At 43.3% G+C, this 20,662-nt stretch overlaps 1 protein-coding gene across 3 annotated transcripts in view; it reads left to right on the forward strand.

The window, feature by feature from the left end:
- ZNFX1 (zinc finger NFX1-type containing 1) overlaps positions 1-20,662 on the forward strand; it is a 32,966-nt gene that overhangs the window by 1,045 nt on the left and 11,259 nt on the right. The window contains exons 2-8 of one of the 3 annotated variants that reach the window (XM_003252917.3): positions 1,485-1,593; positions 5,335-7,143; positions 10,826-10,957; positions 12,224-12,372; positions 13,833-13,982; positions 16,743-16,857; positions 19,644-19,891. In XM_003252917.3, coding sequence (XP_003252965.2) covers positions 1,533-1,593; positions 5,335-7,143; positions 10,826-10,957; positions 12,224-12,372; positions 13,833-13,982; positions 16,743-16,857; positions 19,644-19,891 — 2,664 coding nt within the window. In that variant the 5' untranslated portion in view covers positions 1,485-1,532. Of the gene's footprint in view, positions 1-1,484; positions 1,594-4,888; positions 7,144-10,825; positions 10,958-12,223; positions 12,373-13,832; positions 13,983-16,742; positions 16,858-19,643; positions 19,892-20,662 lie in introns of those variants that run through there. The other 2 variants (XM_030826703.1, XM_030826702.1) reach the window with 2 other exon arrangements.

The raw sequence follows: 20,662 nt of genomic DNA on the forward strand, positions 1-20,662 counted from the left end.
GCCACCCTCTCCGGGAGGCCCCCATAACCCCGCCATCTCACAGCCTTGGCGCTCCCTGACCCCATAACATTTCCGTCAGGGACAGTGAGCCCCCTGGGTCAGGGATTCCCCAGGACCCTGGAGACTTCCCCCAAACCCAGCTCTGCCTCCGGCCTCAGCCTCCTGCGTCCCACCCTGGTGATGACCAGCCCCTCTCATTCTGACTCCAGGCCAGCTTGATCATCACTGATTTTCTTCTTCGTGCCCTTTAGGCCTTGATTCCCCCACCCCAAAAAAATCACTTCAGTCTGTTTTCGATCCCAGCATTTCCTGTTCATGTCTGCTCCTCCCTTCCTTTCCTTGCCTTTTCAACATTTCTTTTTTTTCTTTTCTTCCGTTTCTTTTAAATTTTCTAGAGTTTCTATTTTAGCATTTTTCAACAAGGGGAAGAAGGAATTTTCCCCTCGGAGAATTGAAAATAAACAAACAAACTCTAAATACTGAGCCTGCGCCAGGAGGGCTGGGTTTGATAAGATGAGGGAGGGGACTCACCAGAGATATTCCCAGGGGGAAGAAAAGAGACTTCTTTTTCAGATGAGGAAAAAAGCTGCCCCTCATATAATGCCAAATGTAGTCACAGTTTCCAAGTATGAATATTTTAAAACTCAGTGAAGACAGTCTCAAAAATCCCTTTGCTGAGGACTCTGAGTCACCCACTCTTTCCTTAGCCCGAGCCCACACAATGTGTATGAGTTGGTTGAGAAGCTCCCTTAAAGGGGCTTCCTCTTCCTCTTACAGGACCAGTGTCAAAAATCATCAGAGTAGAAGAATGAGGAGGAAGAAAGAATATCAGATTTCTAGCTGGTCCTGAGGAAACAGCACCTCATAGTTGCCAAACCTCCTGGTTATTGAAACATGTAATTTCTTTCTCTTGAGTCAGTAGAGTGGAGAGCTTAATCATTTGGCTCCATTCCAAAGAGTAGGCTAAGGGCATAACTGCTCACTAATTATTTATAAACTGTAGGGTACTGCAAGCTATTGGGTACTATATAAGTGGCAGATATGTAAATGCCAGATAAGGTGGTGAGTACCTGGTTTTGGATTAACAAAAATGTACTCCTTTTTGCCCTGGCAACAATATTGTCTGCTTCTTAGGAAAGGAAAATGAAACCTAGCAACTGATTGAGTAACTTGGCTAAAGGCATAAACCAAACAGCAGTTTTGAATGGGAATTGATGACATTCCCTCTACCCCAAGAAAGTGCAAGGGTAAAAGAAAGGGGAATTCTATCTCTTGAAATCAGCTAAATTGTGAATTTAATATTTTATATCATAATTGGGCATTTGCAGAGTCGAGCACTTGTGCTCTAGGTTAAAATCTGTATTTAACCCTTAGTTAACAAATCATTAAAATGTTAACAAAGACAGAAGGACTGGCTTGATGGTGTTTGGGTTTTTGCTGCTAGATGCTATGTTTCGAGGACACTGATAACTCAACACGTGCAGTTTTCCAGATAACATAAAGTAACGTGAAGGAATTCAGGTGACTCAGACATGGAGGAGAGAAGACCTCATCTGGATGCCAGGCCCAGGAATTCCCATACCAACCACAGAGGTAAGCAAAGTTTCCTACCTAATGAGAAGGAATTTCTAGTAATAAGAGAAGGAAATAGGGCTGTGTATGAATGAGCAGGCCTACCTAAGATTGTCTGCATCTCTCAAGTAAGAATGACTATGGCTGGATGCAGTGGCTCAAGCCTATAATCCTAGCACTTTGGGAGCCCGAGGTGGGAGGATTGTTTGTGCCCAGGAGACTGAGACCAGCCTGGGCAACATGGCAATAGCCTTTCTCTACAAAAAATATATAAATTAGCCGGACATGGTGCTGCGTGCCTGTAGTCCCAGCTACTTAGGCTACTTGGGAGGCTGAAGTGGGAGGATCCCTTGAACCTCAGGAAGGGGTGGGTGCAGAGGGCAGAGGTTGCTCTGGACTGTGATCTGGCCCCTGCACTCCAGCCTGGGTGACAGAAAGAGACCTTGTCTCAAAAAAAAAAGAATGACTTATTTCTTAATTACAGCATGAATTACTCTGAAAAACAGCCAACCCTCCACTTTCCTAAGAGAGCTGATGAATGAGTGCAGTTCACTTTAATAAAAACAGTGATAGAGTTTCAGAAAGGGAAATAATGTTTGGTGTAGAGCAGCATCCAATAGAAACAATGTAAGCCAAGAGCATAATTTTTTATTTTCTAGAAATATCATTTTAAAACGTAAGAAGTAACAGATGAAATTTATTTATTTATTTATTTATTTATTTATTTATTTATTTATTTATTTTGAGACAGAGTCTCACTCTGTTGCCCAGGCTGGAGTGCCATGGCATGATCTCGGCTCACTGCAACCTCCACCTCCCAGGTTCAAGCGATTCTTCTGCCTCAGCCTCCCGAGTAGCTGGGATTACAGGCACCTGCCACCATGCCCGGCTAATTTTTGTATTTTTAGTAGAGGCAGGGTTTCACCATGTTGGACCAGGATGGTCTCAAACTCCTAACCTCAGGTGATCCACCCGCCTTGGCCTCCCAAAGTGCTAGCATTATAGGCATGAGTCACCACGCCTGGCCTTGAAATTTATTTTTTCAATTTGATGACAATTTAATAAAATTTAGTAATTTAATAATGTCTTATTTAACCCAGTATAACCAAAATGTTATTTGATTATAATAATTGACTACAGTTTATACTTTAATAATTCACATATATTTATTTCCCTCAAATGCTCATTTTAAGATATTATCAACATAAAAATTTTTAATGTAATGCTTAACAGTCTTTGGTACTAGCCTTCAAAATCTCGTGTGTGTTTTACACGTCTTAATTCAAAGTGGGTTACATTTCACAAACATAGCAGCCACATGTGGCTAATGGCTTTGTATTGGATAGTGCAGATCATGAATCCTAGTCACCAAAGCTAAATTAGTTCCAAGAGCATCACTCTACTAAAGGAATTATTCTGCTTGCTCAGCACTTTCTAAAACTTGAACAACCAGATGGATTCCTGTTTTTCCATAAGTTTGCAATGTGTCTTCCAAAGAGTTTTAGCTGTGTAACAAATGAGGAATAACTATGGGCTCTTATGAGCTATGTGAATGGTTTGTTTTTTGTTTTGAGACAGGGTCTTGCTCTGTTGCCCAGACTGGAGTGCCATGGCATGATCTTGGCTTACTGCAGCCCCGACCTCCAGGGCTCAAGCAATCATCCCACCTCAGCCTCCCAAGTAGCTGGGACCACAGGCACGCACCATCACGTGTGGCTCATTTTTGTATTTTTAGTAGAGACAGGGTTTCTCCATGTTGCCCAGGCTGGTCTGAAATTCCTGAGCTCAAGCGATCTGCCTGCTTTAGCCTCCCAAAGTGCTGGGATTACAGGCATGAGCCACCACACCCGGCCATGAATGTTGAAAGAATAAGAAATGATACGATTTTCCATTCTTCCAAGACATAGAGTCTTCTAATCAGATAAAAATATTAAAAGTAGTACTTTCTTCTGATTTTGGGGGTAGTTTGAAAAGTAAATATGTAAGTAACAATTATAAAAATTTAGAGTTCACTTGTAGATCATTTATATTTTACCAAATATTCCTTTATGTTGTCACATTAAAGTCTCGGCCAGACACGGTGGCTCACACCTGTAATCCAGCACTTTGGGAGGCCGAGGCAGGCGGATCACGAGGTCAGGAGATTGAGACCATCCAGGCTAACACGGTGAAACCCCGTCTCTACTAAAATACAAAAAAATTAGCCAGGCGTGGCAGCAGGTGCCTATAGTCCCAGCTACTCAGGAGGCTGAGGCAGGAGAATTGCTTGAACCCGGGAGGCGGAGGTTGCAGTGAGCCGAGATCACGCCACTGGACTCCAGCCTGGGCGACAGCCAGACTCCCTCTCAAAGAAAAAAAAAATTTTTTTTTAAAATTATCTACAAAATGCAACACAAGGAAAAGTGTGCATAAATGGATTTAGTATCTGATGTCAGGAAATGGTATAATCATCTCAAATATAACATGCATTTGAAGCTTTTATAACTTTTATCAAATCATTGTATACAGTCATATTTTATTTGTTTTTAAAATCTTCATGTCATTCTGCTAAGTTAGGTCAGCCCCAGAATCAGTTTTAGCAAAAAGGAAAGTGAAAAAAACTGGACTTTGGGTATGTTAGGCTTCCTGTATAAGGGTTGGTAATTGGTAAGTACTGTGAAGGTGAATGAAGTTCATGCTACAGAAAGGAGGAAAACTTGAGTTTCATTTTCAGTTTCTTTCACAGTCTGTTAGCTCAAAAACATCTTAGTAAAGGAAACCCTACCTTTCTCTTTCCCACTCAAACTGCATTTGCTGATGCTGGACAGCATTCAGGTAGTACTTCCCTTTGTAATATTATTTCACTTGATGTCTCTCTGTTGGCTGTGATAATTGTTTGGTGGTAGAACCAGTGGCCCCCTTAGAATCAATAGGATATTCCCAATTATTGCTACTAGTAATAATTAACAAATTTATTGAGAGTTTTTAATGTGTCCAGTACTATACTAAGCACTTCATAAACATTTAATCTTTATAAAAACCCCGCCAGGCACGGTGGCTTACGCCTGTAATCCCAGCACTTCCAGCACTTTGGGAGGCCGAGGCGGGTGGCTCACAATGTCAGGAGTTCAAGACCAGCCTGGCCAAGATGGTGAAACCCCATCTCTACTAAAAATATAAAAATTAGCCGGGCGCAGTGGCGGGCCTCTGTAATCCCAGCTGCTCAGGAGGCGAGGCAGGAGAATCGCTTGAACCTGGGAGGCGGAGGTTGTAGTGCGCCGAGATCGCGCCACTGCACTCTAGCCTGGGAGACAGAGCAAGACTCCATCTCAAAAAAAAAAAAAAAAAAACACGCAGAAACTGAGACTTAGAGAAATTATACAACTTGGCCAAGGTTATATAGTAAGGAAGTGGCCAGGCCAAGATTTGAACCAAGTCAGTTTGGACTTTAAACTCATGTTCTGACTGTTATTTGGTACTGGCATGAGATTAGAAGCAATGAGACGTACTGTATGTATTTATTCTCTAACACACATCAGGTACTCAACAAATGTTTATTCCTTTTCCCTTTTGCATCCTTTGGAAAAATAATATTTTCCTAACCTCTACAGCAACAGTAATTATCTTTCATTTCTCATATGACTTGGTAGAAACTGTTTTTCTCATCATATAAAACCTGAGCTCTTTAGTTATTTTGGAAAATGAAAGCACGTTCATTGTCGTTCTGTTGGGTTTCCAACAGAACTTGGTTCTTGTGGTTACTCAATATTTCATTGTGTTTAGGCCCTGTGGATGGAGAGTTACCAGCAAGAGCTAGAAATCAGGCCAGTAACCCACCAGCTAATGCTCTCCGAGGAGGAGCCAGCCATCCTGGACGGCATCCTAGTGCCAACAACCATCCTGCTGCTTACTGGCAGAGGGAAGAGAGATTTAGGGCCATGGGCAGGAACCCACATCAAGGAAGGAGGAACCAGGAGGGGCATGCCAGCGACGAAGCTAGAGACCAAAGACATGATCAGGAGAATGACACCAGGTGGAGAAATGGCAACCAGGAGTGTAGGAACCGCAGACCACCATGGTCCAATGACAACTTCCAACAGTGGCGGACTCCCCACCAGAAGCCTACAGAACAGCCACAGCAGGCGAAGAAACTGGGCTACAAGTTCTTAGAAAGTCTTCTGCAGAAAGACCCTTCTGAGGTGGTCATCACACTTGCCACAAGTTCAGGGCTTAAAGAGCTCCTTTCTCATTCTTCCATGAAATCTAACTTCCTTGAGCTCATCTGCCAGGTTCTTCGGAAGGCTTGTAGCTCCAAAATGGATCGCCAGAGTGTTCTCCATGTACTGGGCATATTGAAAAACTCCAAATTTCTCAAAGTCTGCCTGCCTGCTTATGTGGTAGGGATGATCACTGAACCCATCCCTGACATCCGAAACCAGTATCCAGAGCACATAAGCAACATCATCTCCCTCCTCCAGGACCTTGTAAGTGTCTTCCCTGCCAGCTCTGTGCAGGAAACTTCCATGCTGGTTTCCCTCCTGCCAACCTCTCTTAATGCTTTGAGAGCCTCTGGTGTTGACATAGAAGAGGAGACTGAGAAGAACCTGGAAAAGGTACAGACTATCATTGAACATCTGCAGGAAAAGAGGCGAGAGGGCACTTTGAGAGTGGATACCTACACTCTAGTGCAGCCTGAGGCGGAAGACCATGTTGAGAGCTACCGAACCATGCCCATTTACCCTACCTACAATGAAGTGCACTTGGATGAGAGGCCCTTCCTTCGCCCCAATATCATTTCTGGAAAATATGACAGCACTGCTATCTATCTGGATACCCACTTCCGGCTCCTGCGAGAAGATTTCGTCAGACCTTTACGGGAAGGCATTTTGGAACTTCTCCAAAGCTTTGAAGACCAAGGCCTGAGAAAGAGAAAGTTTGATGACATCCGAATCTACTTTGACACCAGGATTATCACCCCCATGTGTTCATCATCAGGCATAGTCTACAAGGTGCAGTTTGACACAAAACCACTGAAGTTTGTTCGCTGGCAGAATTCCAAACGATTGCTCTATGGGTCTTTGGTATGCATGTCCAAGGACAACTTCGAGACATTTCTTTTTGCCACCGTATCTAACAGGGAGCAGGAAGATCTCTGCCGAGGAATTGTCCAGCTCTGCTTCAATGAGCAAAGCCAACAGCTGCTAGCAGAGGTGCAGCCCTCTGACTCTTTCCTCATGGTGGAGACAACTGCATACTTTGAGGCCTACAGGCACGTCCTGGAAGGACTCCAGGAGGTCCAGGAAGAAGATGTCCCCTTCCAGAGGAATATCGTGGAGTGTGACTCTCATGTGAAGGAGCCAAGGTACTTGCTAATGGGGGGCAGATATGACTTTACCCCCTTAATAGAGAATCCCTCAGCCACTGGGGAATTTCTAAGAAATGTCGAGAGCTTGAGACATCCCAGAATTAATGTCTTAGATCCTGGCCAGTGGCCCTCAAAAGAAGCCCTGAAGCTGGATGACTCCCAGATGGAAGCCTTGCAGTTTGCTCTCACAAGGGAACTGGCTATTATTCAAGGACCTCCTGGAACAGGTAAGACAAAATTTTTCAGAGTACATAAGATCTGCTTTGTAAGTCAAGCAAGGGACGGAGCCTTGACTCTAGGTTTCTAGAACATCTTATTTACTTATTTTATTTTCCAACTTTTATTTTAGGTTTAGGGGTACACGTGCAGGTTCGTTACATGCGTAAATTGCATGTTGCAGAGGTTTGGTGTACAGATTATTTTGTCATCCAGGTAATGAGCATAGTACCTGATAGGTAGTTTGTTGTTGTTGTTGTTTTTGGAGACAGAGTCTTACTCTGTCACCCAGGCTGGAGTGCAGTGGCACGATTCCGGCTCTGCAACCTCTGCCTCCCAGGTTCAAGCAATTCTCCTGCCTCAGCCTCCCCAGTAGCTGGGATTACAGGCATGCGCCACCACGCCCAGCTAATTTTGTATTTTTAGTAGAGACAGGGTTTCACCATGTTAGCCAGGCTGATCTCAAACTCCCAACCTCAGGTGATCCACCCGCCTTGGCCTCCCAAAGTGCTGGGATTACAGGTGTGAGCCACTGCACTCAGCCCTTGATAGGTAGTTTTTAGATCCTCACCCTCCTCCCACCCTATCCTGAAGTAGACCCTGGTGTCTGTTCCCTTCTTTGTGTCCATGTGTACTCAATGTTTAGCTCCTACTTATGAGTGAGAACATGTGGTATTAGTTTTCTGTTCCTGCATTAATTTGCTTAGGATAGTGGCCTCCAACTCCGTCCACTTTGCTGCAAAGGACATGATTTTCTTCTTTTTCATAGCTGCATAGTATTCCATGGTGTATATATGCCACATTTTCTTTATTCAGTCCACCATTGTTGGGCATCTAGGTTGAGTCCATATCTTTGCTATTGTGAATAGGGCTGTGATGAACATGCATATGCATGTGTCTTTGTGGGAGAATGATTTATACTCCTTCCCGTTATATACCCAATAATGGGACTGCTAGGTCAAATGGCATTTCTGTTTTAAGCTGTTTGAGAAATCTCCAAACTACTTTCCACAGTGGCTGAACTAATGTACATTCCCACCAGCAGTGTATAAACTTTCCCTTTTCTCTGCAACCTCACCAGCATCTGTTATTTTTTTACTTTTTTTTGACTATTTATTAATAGCCATTCTGACTAATGTGAGATGGAATCTCATTGTGGTTTTGATTTGTATTTCTCTAATGATTAGTGATGTTGATGTTGAGCATTTTTTTCTTATACTTGTTGGCCATGTGTATGTCTTCTTTTGAGAAGTGTCTGTTCATGTCCTTTGCTCATTTTTTAATGGGGTTAATTCCAGATATTAGACCTTAGATGGATGCAGAGTTTGCAAATATTTTCTCTCATTCTGTAGGTTGTCTGTTTATTCTGTTGATAGTTTCTTTTGCTGTGCAGAAGCTCTTTAGTTTAATTAGGTACCACTTGTCAGTTTTTGGTTTTGTTGCAATAGAATGTTTAGTTAATATCATTCCTCCCGAAATGGGCATAAAAGTTGTTTATAAAGTAGCTGCTCATAGGGATTTTCCAATAGGAACCTATTGTCATGCCTAGTAATAGAGGTCAGATTAGACCTCTATAGATTGCTAGAGGTCAAATGTAGTGAGATGTGTGATTTCTGCTTTATATAATTGGTTCAATTTTATATTATCTTAAATTAAATAGTATCAAATATATAATAGCACTATGTGTGAAGCAACATTTTACTTCCTTTACATATGTTAACTAATTGCATCCTCACAACCTTGTGAAATAGAAACCATTACTACAACCATTATACAGTTGGCCGGACATGGTGGCTCACGCCTGTAATCCCAGCACTTGGGGAGGCTGAGGCGGGTGGATCACAAGGTCAGGAGATCGAGACCATCCTGGCTAACACGATGAAACCCTGTCTCTGCTAAAAAAAATATAAAAAATTAGCCGGGCGTGGTGGCAGGCGCCTGTAGTCCCAGCTACTCGGGAGGCTGAGGCAGGAGAATGGCGTGAACCCAGGAGGCGGAGCTTGCAGTGAGCCGAGATTGCACCACTGCACTCCAGCCTGGGCAACAGAGCAAGACTCCATCTCAAAAAAAAAAAAAAAAACCATTATACAGATGAAAAGCTAAGGCAAAGAAGGGTTAAATAACCTCTTAAGAGGTGGGAAGTATGTACTGAAGTTCACACAGATGTTAAGTGACAAGTTTAGGAATTGAATTCAGGCAGTCTAGCTGTAGAATCCTGGCTCCTATCTGCCACATTGTACTTCTCGTGGAACTATACCTTCCTATACCCTTCTTCCCATGTGCCACTCTCTAATTCTACTCTGGGGTCATAACTATTATTAGAAGTGGGAATTTACATTAACAGTTAAAATAGCTACTGCTAAATTACTCTCCAAAAGGAAGTACCAAAAAAAAACAAAACCCCAAACAGGAAGAAATCTTTAAAAAACACTAATAAAGTAATGGCAACTCATGATTTAAAAAAAACAAAAAAACTTTATGTAACAGAGCTGGGCGTCTTGACGAGTACCTGTAGTACCAAGTACTTGAGAGGCTGGGATGGGAGGATCCCTTGAAGACAGGTGTTCAGGCTGCAGTACACATAGCCCCTGCACTCCAGTCTGGGCAACATAGGGCCTTAAAAAAGAAGGAAGAAATGGTTACTTATCCTGCTATAGTGAGATCTTTGATTATCTTATATCACTCCCTCCCTCAACTTTGAGATTTTTGAGGACAGTGTCTACCTTACCAGCCTGACACAATGTAAGAATTTAGCAGGCCAGGTATGGTGGCTCACGCCTGTAATCCTAGCACTTTGGGAGGCCAAGGTGAGCAGATCACAAGGGTCAAGAAATCAAGACCATCCTGCCCAACATGGTGAAACCCCATCTCTACTAAAAATACAAAAATTAGCTGGGCATGGTGGTGTGCGCCTGTAGTCCCAGCTACTTGGGAGGCTGAGACAGGAGAATCGCTCAAACCCAGGAGGCAGAGGTTGCGGTGAGCCAAGATCACACCATTGCACTCCAGCCTGGGCAACAAGAGCGAAACTCCATCTCAAAAAAAAAAAAAAAAGAATTTAGCAGTTTTTAGCCTAATTAATTAATGAATGGCCATTTACTAATGAGCCTATAACTCTTATTCCAATGTTGATTTCTACAAGTTTTCGCTTCCCATCACAAAAGCAAATCTACCATGTATATAAAAAGTATTTCTAATTTGCCACAAGATTGGAAACAATACATATGTCATCCATAGAAAACTGGCTACAAAATGCCTTATAGCTGTAAAAAGAAAACGGGGAGGGGGGGGGTCGGGGGACGGGATTCTCCTATGTATTGATAGAGAACAACCTTCAAGATACATTAAGTGAAAAAAAACCAAGATGTAGAATGGTGAAAATAGTCTGTTACTATTCATATTTTAAGAAGAAAAGGGGAAGTCTAGAAAAAGAATATACATTAGTATTTGTTTGTATATGCATGGATATACTATCTCTGTAAAGTTACAAAAGAAACTGGTAACATTGGTTGCTTCCACCCAGAGAACTGGGTGACAGAGTGTAAGAGGGACTTTTCACAATATACCATGTATGCTTCTTAGATTTTAAACTATCTTAATGTATTATATTAAATTAAAAAAAGATTTTGCTCTAAGTATTACTTTATTTAGAAAATGTCTAAATTGTTAAATTCCTTTTTCCTTATTTTCTAGGCAAAACCTATGTGGGTCTAAAAATTGTTCAGGCCCTCCTAACCAACGAGTCTGTTTGGCAAATTAGCCTCCAGAAGTTCCCCATCTTGGTTGTGTGTTATACTAATCATGCTTTGGACCAGTTTCTGGAAGGTAATATTTATAGGCAAATTTGTTCTCTATCAAGACGTTGATGATTGAACCATCAGCAACTTCAGTAGCTTTCTATTGCTCTTCGAACAAAGTCGACAGTCCTTGTCATTACTTACATGGCCGTTTGTGATCTGTCCCAGCTGGACTGTGAACCACAGCTCCTACTTCTTAACCTTGTTATCCCTAACTCCAGCAACACTGGTTATCTTCAGTTCCTTGAAAGCCTCTACGTCCTCCATTGGCCCATGCCGTCCTCCGGCCTGGAATAGTTTTTTCCCTCTCCATCTTGAGCTTATTCAACCTGGCTGGCCCTACTCATTCTTCTAGTCCCACTTTAAATCTCTCTTCTCAGGTGGACATTTTCTATAGCCCCAAACAAAGTGAAGTCTCTTTGGCATTTTTTATTTTTTTGTAATCTATTTTATGTATCTCTACCCTAGATGAGGATTGGTCCTTTTCTTGCTGTATTCACATATCCTGGCACATATTAGGCACTCAAAAAATACTAAATAACATTATGGATGAATAAATATATGCATTTCCTTTATTTTTCATTCTTCTATACCTCCCTTTCACCTAGATAAATCTTTATTCTTGGATATAAAGAGTCTGAGTTTAAATATTAGATTCTTAAAAATAGATCCCTACCCCACCCAGACTAGGTAATGTCCCCTGCTACGAGTACTCACTACATTTATTGCTGTCGTATTATTTAATGAGTAACCTCCTGCCAGAGACAAAGAAATGATAACAAATCAGAAACTGGGCCTATGTTTCTACTGCTATATCTTCAGAACTTGGCACATGCCTAAAACATATGAGCAATCAGTAAATCTGCAGAGTGAAAAATATGTAACATCTCCTAGGTGCTTGCTTTGTGCTGGGCCCTAGCTAGGAGCTTTAAAGATTTTCTTTCATTTATCCAGACTGTAGCCCTATATGGGAGATATTGCCATCTCTAAATCACAGACAGAGAAACTGAGACTCAAGTCACTTGCCCCAGGTTACACAGCAATAAGTGGTAGAGCTAAGAGTGGGATCCCTAGTTGTCTGATTCCAGAACCTGTACTCTTTAAATGCTACACTTTACTGCTCTGCAGGTCACATCCTCTCGGGGACCTTCTCACTCATTAATGGGGTAAATTTCCTTTAAGCAGAAGTTTATTCTCTTAAGGGACCAGACTATCCCAAATACACACAGCTCTCACCTGAGAGAACCTAGCATAAGCTCCTCTCAACCCTACCGTGCTCCACTTTGCTCCACAGGCATCTACAATTGTCAGAAGACCAGCATTGTGCGGGTGGGTGGAAGGAGCAACAGTGAAATCCTGAAGCAGTTCACCCTAAGGGAGCTGAGGAACAAGCGGGAATTCCGCCGCAACCTCCCCATGCACCTCCGAAGGGCCTACATGAGTGTAAGTCCCAGCTCTGAAATATCTGAGGTAGTTCAAGAGGGACCTAAACAAGATAGCAGTGGCTTTCTGGGTAGGCAGCCCGGGGTAGATGTGGAGGCTCCTCAAAGCTCTGGAGGACCCAGGTTCCTTTCAGCATTCTATTCTGCTAATCCCTTGGTATGACCTTTGCCTTCACAGTTCAAGATGGAGAAAAGACAAGGAAACACTGCCCATCCCCACCCTACCTTAAGGCTCCTTCCCCCATACCACCCACAGCACCTCTATGTAGAGCCAACTGACCAGGGAAATGGCATCTTTTAGCTGGGCAGCAATGTGCCCAATCCAAAATCTGAGTTCTTATTACTAAGGAAAAGAGAGAGAACAGATATTGTGAGGCTTGAAGTCTCTGCCACAGTATTCTTGGCCTGTTTGTTTTTCTCTTGCGTAGGTTGAGCATCTCAAATCAGAAAATCCAAAATCCAAAACTTTCTGAGTGCCAACCTTATTTCTTTTTTTTTTTTTTTTTTTTTGAGACAGGGTCTCGCTCAGTCGCCCAGGCTGGAGTGCAGTGGCACAATCTCGGCTCACTGCAACCTCCACCTCCTGGGTTCAAGTGATTCTCTTGCCTCAGCCTCCTGAGTAGCTGGGATTACAGGTGCCCACCATCACACCTGGCTAATTTTTGTATTTTTAGTAGAGACAAGATTTCACCATGTTGGCCAGGCTGGTCTCGATCTCTTGACCTCATGGTCCACCCGCCTCGGCCTCCCAAAGTACTGGGATTACAGGTGTGAGCCACTGCGCCCTGCCCAACATTATTTCACATTTTGGATTTCCAGATTTGGGATGCTCAACCAGTAAGTATAAACGCAAATATTCCAAAATCTGAAACACTTCTAGTCCCAAGCATTTTGGATAAGGGATATTCAACCTGCATTACTTGTTTTCTTTTCTTACTGATCGGTAGGAGTCTTTTTGACATTTTGAATTTTTTTTTTTTTTTTTTTTTTTTTTTTAGAGACAGAGTCTCACTGTCACCTAGGCTGGAGTGCAGTGGCACCATCTCGGCTCACTACAACCTCTGCCTCCCAGGTTCAAGCAATTCTTGTGCCTCAGCCTCCCAAGTAACTGGGATTACAGGTGCTCACCACCATGCCTGGCTAATTTTTGCATTTTTAGTAGAGACAGTGTTTCGCCATGTTGGCCAGGCTGGTCTTGAACTCCAGACCTCAAATGATCTACCTGCCTTGGCCTCCCAAAGTGCTGGTATTACAGGCATGAGCCACCACACCCAGCTGATACTAGTTCTTTGGTTTCAAAACCACAATAATGTGCCTTGGGAAATTGGTTTGTTGACTAGTCTATTTATTTATTCTCCCTCCTTACTGTTCCAGTCTTAGCTTTGTTTTCCCTCAAGGTGAGGACTGAGTTTGGGGAATGATGATATTTCCTCATCATTTCTGTCCCTCTGTTCTTGGCAGATCATGACACAGATGAAGGACTCAGAGCAAGAGCTTCATGAAGGAGCCAAGACCCTGGAGTGCACCATGCGTGGTGTCCTACGGGAACAGTACCTGCAGAAGTACATCTCACCCCAGCACTGGGAAAGTCTGATGAATGGACCAGTGCAGGTAGGGGTTATCCTGGGGGACACAAATATGTCTCTGGCCTCAGTACTTTGAGGTAGCCTCCAGGAGAAGCATCAGTCCAAAACTTCAGCTGTTTGATAATCTGATGCTGCCACACTGTGCAAAGTTCCCTTTTGTGATGAGAGGCAGCTGAATATGCTGGTCAGGAACAAAACTCTGGAACCAGCCTGCTGGGTTTTAGTCTGGGCTTGGCTCTGGACAAGTTACTTAATTTTCTGTGGCTGTTTCCTCTTTTATAAAATGGGGATAATAATAAGCATTAAGTTGAACCATATGAAATTGCCAATATCTATAATATTGATTTGCAAAAAAGGCAATTTCTTACAGATCTTTGTTCTTACAGGATTGTTATTTAAATGAGCAAGGTAGTATTTGTGAACTTATTAATTTAGTAACTACTATAAGTGTTTGTTAAATGAAATGAACAAAATCATAACCAGAGGCAAACTAGCACAGAGAACTTAGGAGTTGATAGATGTAGTCATGCAGACTGACTATGTGACTTGGGTTCGTGTGATCCTCAGTGATCAAACATGGATAATAATAATGCCTGCCTTCAAAAGATACTGTAAGAAATAACTGAGACAGTCTCTGTAAAGTAGCGGGCTAGGAACCCAGTGAAATGGTAGCTTTATTATCATTAGATTGCTGATTTACAGGATTACAAACCAAAAGCTTACAGAGGTCATTCAGGTCTTACAAGTAAGTGAAGCAATCTAGATTTGAAATATTAAGAAGCGGAGAGGACTGTGGCAAACTGGAACAGATGTGGTAGCAACCCAGCTCCAGCCATTTGTTGCCATTCAGTAATAAAGACTCATTGCTGCCATAGCTCCTGATTTTGTCAAAATAGGCTGGAAAATTTTTTAAATTCCTTTTTTTTTTTCTTTTTTTTGAGACAGAGTTCTCACTCTCTCATCCCAGGCTGGAGTGCAATGGCACGATCTTGGCTCACTACAACCTCCGCCTTCCAGGTTTAAGTGATTCTCCTGCCTTGGCCTCTTGAATAGCTAGGATTACAGGCACCTGCCATCATGCCTGGCTAATTTTTTTTTTTTTTTTTTTTTTTTTTTTTTTGAGACGGAGTCCTGCTCTGTCCCCCAGGCTGGAGTGCAGTGGCGCGATCTCGGCTCTGCAAGCTCCGCCTCCCGGGTTCACGCCATTCTCCTGCCTCAGCCTCCCAAGTAGCTGGGACTACAGGCACCCGCCAACACGCCCGGCTAATTTTTTGTATTTTCAGTAGAGACAGGGTTTCACCGTTAGCCAGGATGGTCTCGATCTCCTGACCTCGTGATCTGCCCACCTCGGCCTCCCAAAGTGCTGGGATTACAGGCTTGAGCCACCGCGCCCGGCCATGCCTGGCTAATTTTTGTAGAGACAGGGTTTCACCACGTTGGCCAGGCTGGTCTTGAACTCCTGACCTCAGGTGACCCTCCCACCTCGGCCTTCCAAAGTGCTGGGATTATAGGCATGAGCCACCATGCCCAGCCCTTTGATTTTTAAAATTCTATACAAGTCATGTTAAATGTTCCAGTTGCCCAAGGAGATGCCAGTTTGCAGCTTCTGAACTTTTTTTTTTTTGACAATATAATGTTTCTTTTTAAATTTTTTTTTAACTTTTATTTTAAGTTCAGGGGTACATGTGCAGGTTTGTTATGTAGGTAAACTTGTGTCATGGCGGTTTGCTGTACATCACCTAGATATTAAGCCTAGTACTCATCAGTTATTTTTCCTGCTCCTCTCCCTCCTCCTACCGTCCACCCTTCGATAGGCCCCAGTGTGTTGATCCCCTCTGTGTGACCATGTGTTCTCATCATTTAACTTATAAGTGAGAACATGCAGTATTTGGTTTTCTGTTCTTGTGTTAGTTTGCTAAAGATAATGCCCTCAAACTCCATTCATGTCCTCGCAAAGGACGTGATCTCATTCTTTTTTATGGCTGCATAGTATTCTATGGTGTATATGTACCACGTTTTCTTTATCCAGTCCTTCATTGATGTGCATTTAGGTTGATTAGATGTCTTTGCTGTTGTGAATAGTACAGCCTATAAACTTTAAGGGAATTACTTTTGATTCTTTTTTCTTTTGAGATAGGGTCTTGAGCCCAGGCTGGAGGGCAGTGGCATAATCATAGCTCACTGAGGCCTCGGCCTCCTGGGCTCAAGCAGTCTTCCCACCTCAGCCTCCTGAGTAACTGGGATTATATACGCGTGCCATCACACCCAGCTTTTTTGAGACAGAGTCTTGCTTTGTCATCCAGGCCGCAGTGTAGTGGCACAATCTCCACTCACTGCAACCCCTGCCTCCTGGGTTCAAGCAGTTCTCCTGCCTCAACCTCCTGAGTAGCTGGGACTACAGGCATGCACCACTATGCCTGGCTAATTTTTGTATTTTTAATAGAGACAGGGTTTCACCATATTGGCCAGGCTGGTCTCGAACTCGTGACCTCAGGTGATCCGCCTGCCTCAGCCTCCCAAAGTGTTGGGATTACAGGTGCAAGCCACCACTCCCAGTCTTTTTTTTTTTTTTTTTTTTTTTGGTAAAGACATGGGGTCTCACCGTATTGCCCAGGCTGGTCTTGAATTTCTGGGCTCAGGCATTCTTCCTGCCTTGGCCTTCCAAATTGCTGGGATTACAGGCATGAGCTACCATGCCCCCATCTGCTCTTGATTCTTTGAGGAGACCCTGCCTTCACATTGGTTGTTATAGAATCCTCACAAATGATCATTCTTCCTTCCTTAGGATAGTGAATGGATTTGCTTCCAGCACTGGAAGCATTCCATGATGCTGGAGTGGCTAGGTCTTGGTGTCGGTTCTTTCACCCGAAGTGTTTCTCCAGCAGGACCTGAGAATACAGGTAAGAAGTGCATGTCTTCCTAGAATCAAATCTTAAGGTAGAATATAGTAAATACCAGAACAGTGAGACTTAAAAATAATTCCCAGAATAAATAAAGAGGTATGAGTCAATCAGAGAAAGACAAATAGCTTAATATAAGGAAAAGAGATAAAATACTTTTTTTTTTTGAGATGGAGTTTCACTCTTGTTGCCCAGGCTGGAGTGCAGTGGCTCACTGCAACCTCCGCCTCCCAGGTTCAAGCGATTCTCCTCTCCTGCCTTAGCCTCCCAAGTAGCTGGGATTACAGGCATGTGCCACCACGCCCAGCTAATGAGATAAAAGACTTTTAACAGGCACATCACAAAATAGGAAATCTTATCGTTCAATAGATATATGAAAAGTGCTCATTAAAAACTAGAGGAATTAAAACCACAATGAGATAACTATTACTTACGCACCAGTTTGGCAACAATTAAAGTTTGATATAACCCCACGTTGGTGAGAATTTGAAGCAATGGAAACTCTGATGCACTGCTGCTGGGGATATTTAAATTTACGTAACCACTTTATCATAGCAGAAAATCAGAAAACTCAAATGTTCATCAGCATTTCTTCAATGGATGGATCAATTAAGTCAACTCAGATAATGAAATACTGTACAACAGTGAAAAGGAATGAATCACAGCATATACAGTAACACACACGAATCTCAAAAACATGCTGAATGAAAAAGGCAAGTTAGCCGGGCATGGTGGCCCATGCCTGTAATCCCAGCACTTTGTGAGTGTAAGGCAGGAGGATCGTTTGAGTCCAGAAGTTGGAGACCAGCCTGGGCAACATAATGAGACCCTGTCTTTACCAAAAAAAAAAAAAAAAAAATTAGCTGGGTGTGGTGGTGCGTGCCTGTAGTCCCAGCTACTTAGGTGGCTGAGGCAAGAGGATGGCTTGAGCTCAGGAGGTTGAGGCTGCAGTGAGCCATGACTGCAATGCTGCACTACAGCCTAAGTGACAGACATGGTCTAAAAAAAAAAAAAAAAAAAAAGGCAAGTTATGGAAACATATATACTAGACAATGTGTTACTTGGATACAGTATAAATGTGGTAACATTATTATCTTTTAAAAAGGAAATGAGTAAAATTCAGGTTAGGAAGGCTAACAAAGATCTTCAAAAAATTTGGCAGTTTTCTACTTAAATTGGGTGGAAGGTACTGGGTATTCATTTTATATATTTTTATTATCCTTTATATTACATATTTACATTGTATGCCCTCCATTGTATATGTATTTGGTATAAGTAAAACCTTTATTTATTTATTTTGTATTTATTTTATTTATTTATTTATTTATTTTTTTTTTTTTTTTTTTTTTTTTTTTGAGACCAAGTCTCGCAGTCTCACTCTGTCCCCCAGGCCGCAGTGCAATGGCGTGATTTCGGCTCACCGCAACCTCGGCCTCCTAGGTTTGAGCAATTCTCCTGCCTCAGCCTCCCAAGTAGTTGGGATTACAGGCACACTCACCACGCCCAGCTTATTTTGTATTTTTAGTAAAGATGGGGTTTCCCCATGTTGGCCAGGCTGGTCTCGAGCTCCTGACCTCAGGTGATCTGCCCGCCTCAGCCTCCCAGAGTGCTGGGATTACAGGCATGAGCCACCACGCCCAGCCTTATTTATTTATTTTTGAGATGGAGTCTTGCTCTGTTGCCCAGGCTGAAGCACAATGGCACAATCTCAGCTCACTGCAACTTCCACCTCCTGGGTCCAAGCGATTCTCCTGCCTCAGCCCCCCAAGTAGCTAGAAATACAGGCATGTGCCACCACACTTGGCTAATTTTTGTATTTTTAGTAAAGACGGGGTTTCACCATGTTGGCCAGGCTGGTCTAGAACTCCTGACGTCAGGTGATCCACCCACCTGACGTCTCCAAGAGTGCTGGGATACAGGCATAAGCCCCACGCACAGCCAAAACCGTTCTAAGGCATACATTCATATGATTTTTTAAAATGTAAAACGTGTAACAAAAAGTATATAAGGAGACCTAAGCCTTTCCTAACTCTCCTCTCATTCCTTCTAGTTTCTCTTCTCAAAAATAATCACATAGGGCCGGGTGTGGTGGCTCACGCCTGTAATCCCAGCACTTTGGGAGGCTGAGGCGGGCAGATCACCTGAGGTGGGGAGTTCGAGACCAGCCTGACCAACATGGAGAAACCCTGTCTGTACTAAAAATACAAAATTAGTTGGGCATGGTGGTGCATGCCTGTAATCCCAACTACTTGGGAGGCTGAGGCAGGAGAATCACTTGAACCCGGGAGGTAGAGGTTGTGGTGAGCCGAGATTGCACCATTGCACTCCAGCCTGGGCAACAAGAACAAAACTCCGTCTCAAAAAAAAATCACATAAACCCTTGATAATGTCTTCATGCATCTGAGCTCTTGTAGGTGCCGTCTTCTGTCCCTTAGCTTCAAGAGTTTCCATCTCTGGCCAGGCACGGTGGCTCATGCCTGTAATCCCAGCACTTTGGGAAGCCGAGGCAGGCAGATCACAAGGTTAGGAGTTCGAGACCAGCCTGACCAACATGGTGAAACCCCATCTCTACTAAAAATACAAAATTAGCCAGGTGTGGTGGGGGGTGCCTGTAATCCCAGCTACTCAGGAGGCTGAGGCTGGAGAATCACTTGAACCCAGGAGGCAGAGGTTGCAGTGAGCCAAGATCGCACCACCACACTCCACCCCGGGCAACAGAGCGAGACTCCGTCTCAAAAAAAAAAAAAAGAGTTTTCATCTCTGTCCTGCCTGTTTCTCTCTCTTAGCCCAGGCAGAAGGGAATGAGGAGGAAGAAGGGGAGGAGGAGAGTTCGCTGATAGAGATCGCAGAGGAAGCTGACCTGATTCAAGCAGACCGGGTAATTGAGGAAGAAGAGGTGGTGAGGCCCCAGCGGCGGAAGAAGGAAGAGAGTGGGGCAGACCAGGAGTTGGCTAAAATGCTTCTGGCCATGAGGCTAGACCATTGTGGCCCTGGGACAGCAGCTGGACAGGAGCAAGCCACAGGAGAGTGGCAGGTAAACTCACTTCCTTGGGTTGAAACAGGCCTGAGAGTGTTCTGACCACTTGTTTTCCCCCACTTCTGATACAGTATATTCACTTCACCATTACAATTAGCTAAGTACCCGTATTACAGCCTACCCCTGGTATGAGATGGGTGTAGTAATTCCCAAGGATATAAATACGACAGTTCTTCAGAGGGCCTCTGGCAAGAAATGCCAACTTATCTGACAGGAAGCAGGTAGCCAAGTGCTTCTGTAGAACTTGTGGAAGAATGTAGCACATATGAGTCAGGTCAAACACGGTCTCAGTACTTAATGCCTTCAGGAGTGTTGTCTTCTCTATTTCAAATGAGTTTGTGAACATGTACTAAGATTTTAGAGGATTAAAGTAAGCAATGAAGCGAGAATTCCAGGCTGGATGGAATATTCCTCCTTCATTCACCCTGGAATTTGACACTTCTCTTAAAGCTAGAATTGTATGAATGCCCAGGTGTCTTCATGTAGCCTTCCCTCTGCTCCTTTTGGTGGAGCCTAGTAATCCTCACTGTTTACCATGCATAACTATGATGATCAAGGATTAGATACTCAAAATAGAATTTGTAAACCTTACCAATGATTTCAGAACTTTCAAGGGCAACTTTGGATGCAGTTTTCACCTGAGTGCTGGCTTTGCACCTGATCTCCTAGTTCAGTTCAGTATCACTATATGTGGTGAGCAGAGTCATGATCTCAATTCTTAGAAGCATGGAATCAGCATCTCTCCCAGGAGGCATCAGGAAAGGTTGA

Source organism: Nomascus leucogenys, chromosome 13, assembly GCF_006542625.1.
Source record: "Nomascus leucogenys isolate Asia chromosome 13, Asia_NLE_v1, whole genome shotgun sequence".
Classification (NCBI taxonomy): domain Eukaryota; kingdom Metazoa; phylum Chordata; class Mammalia; order Primates; family Hylobatidae; genus Nomascus; species Nomascus leucogenys.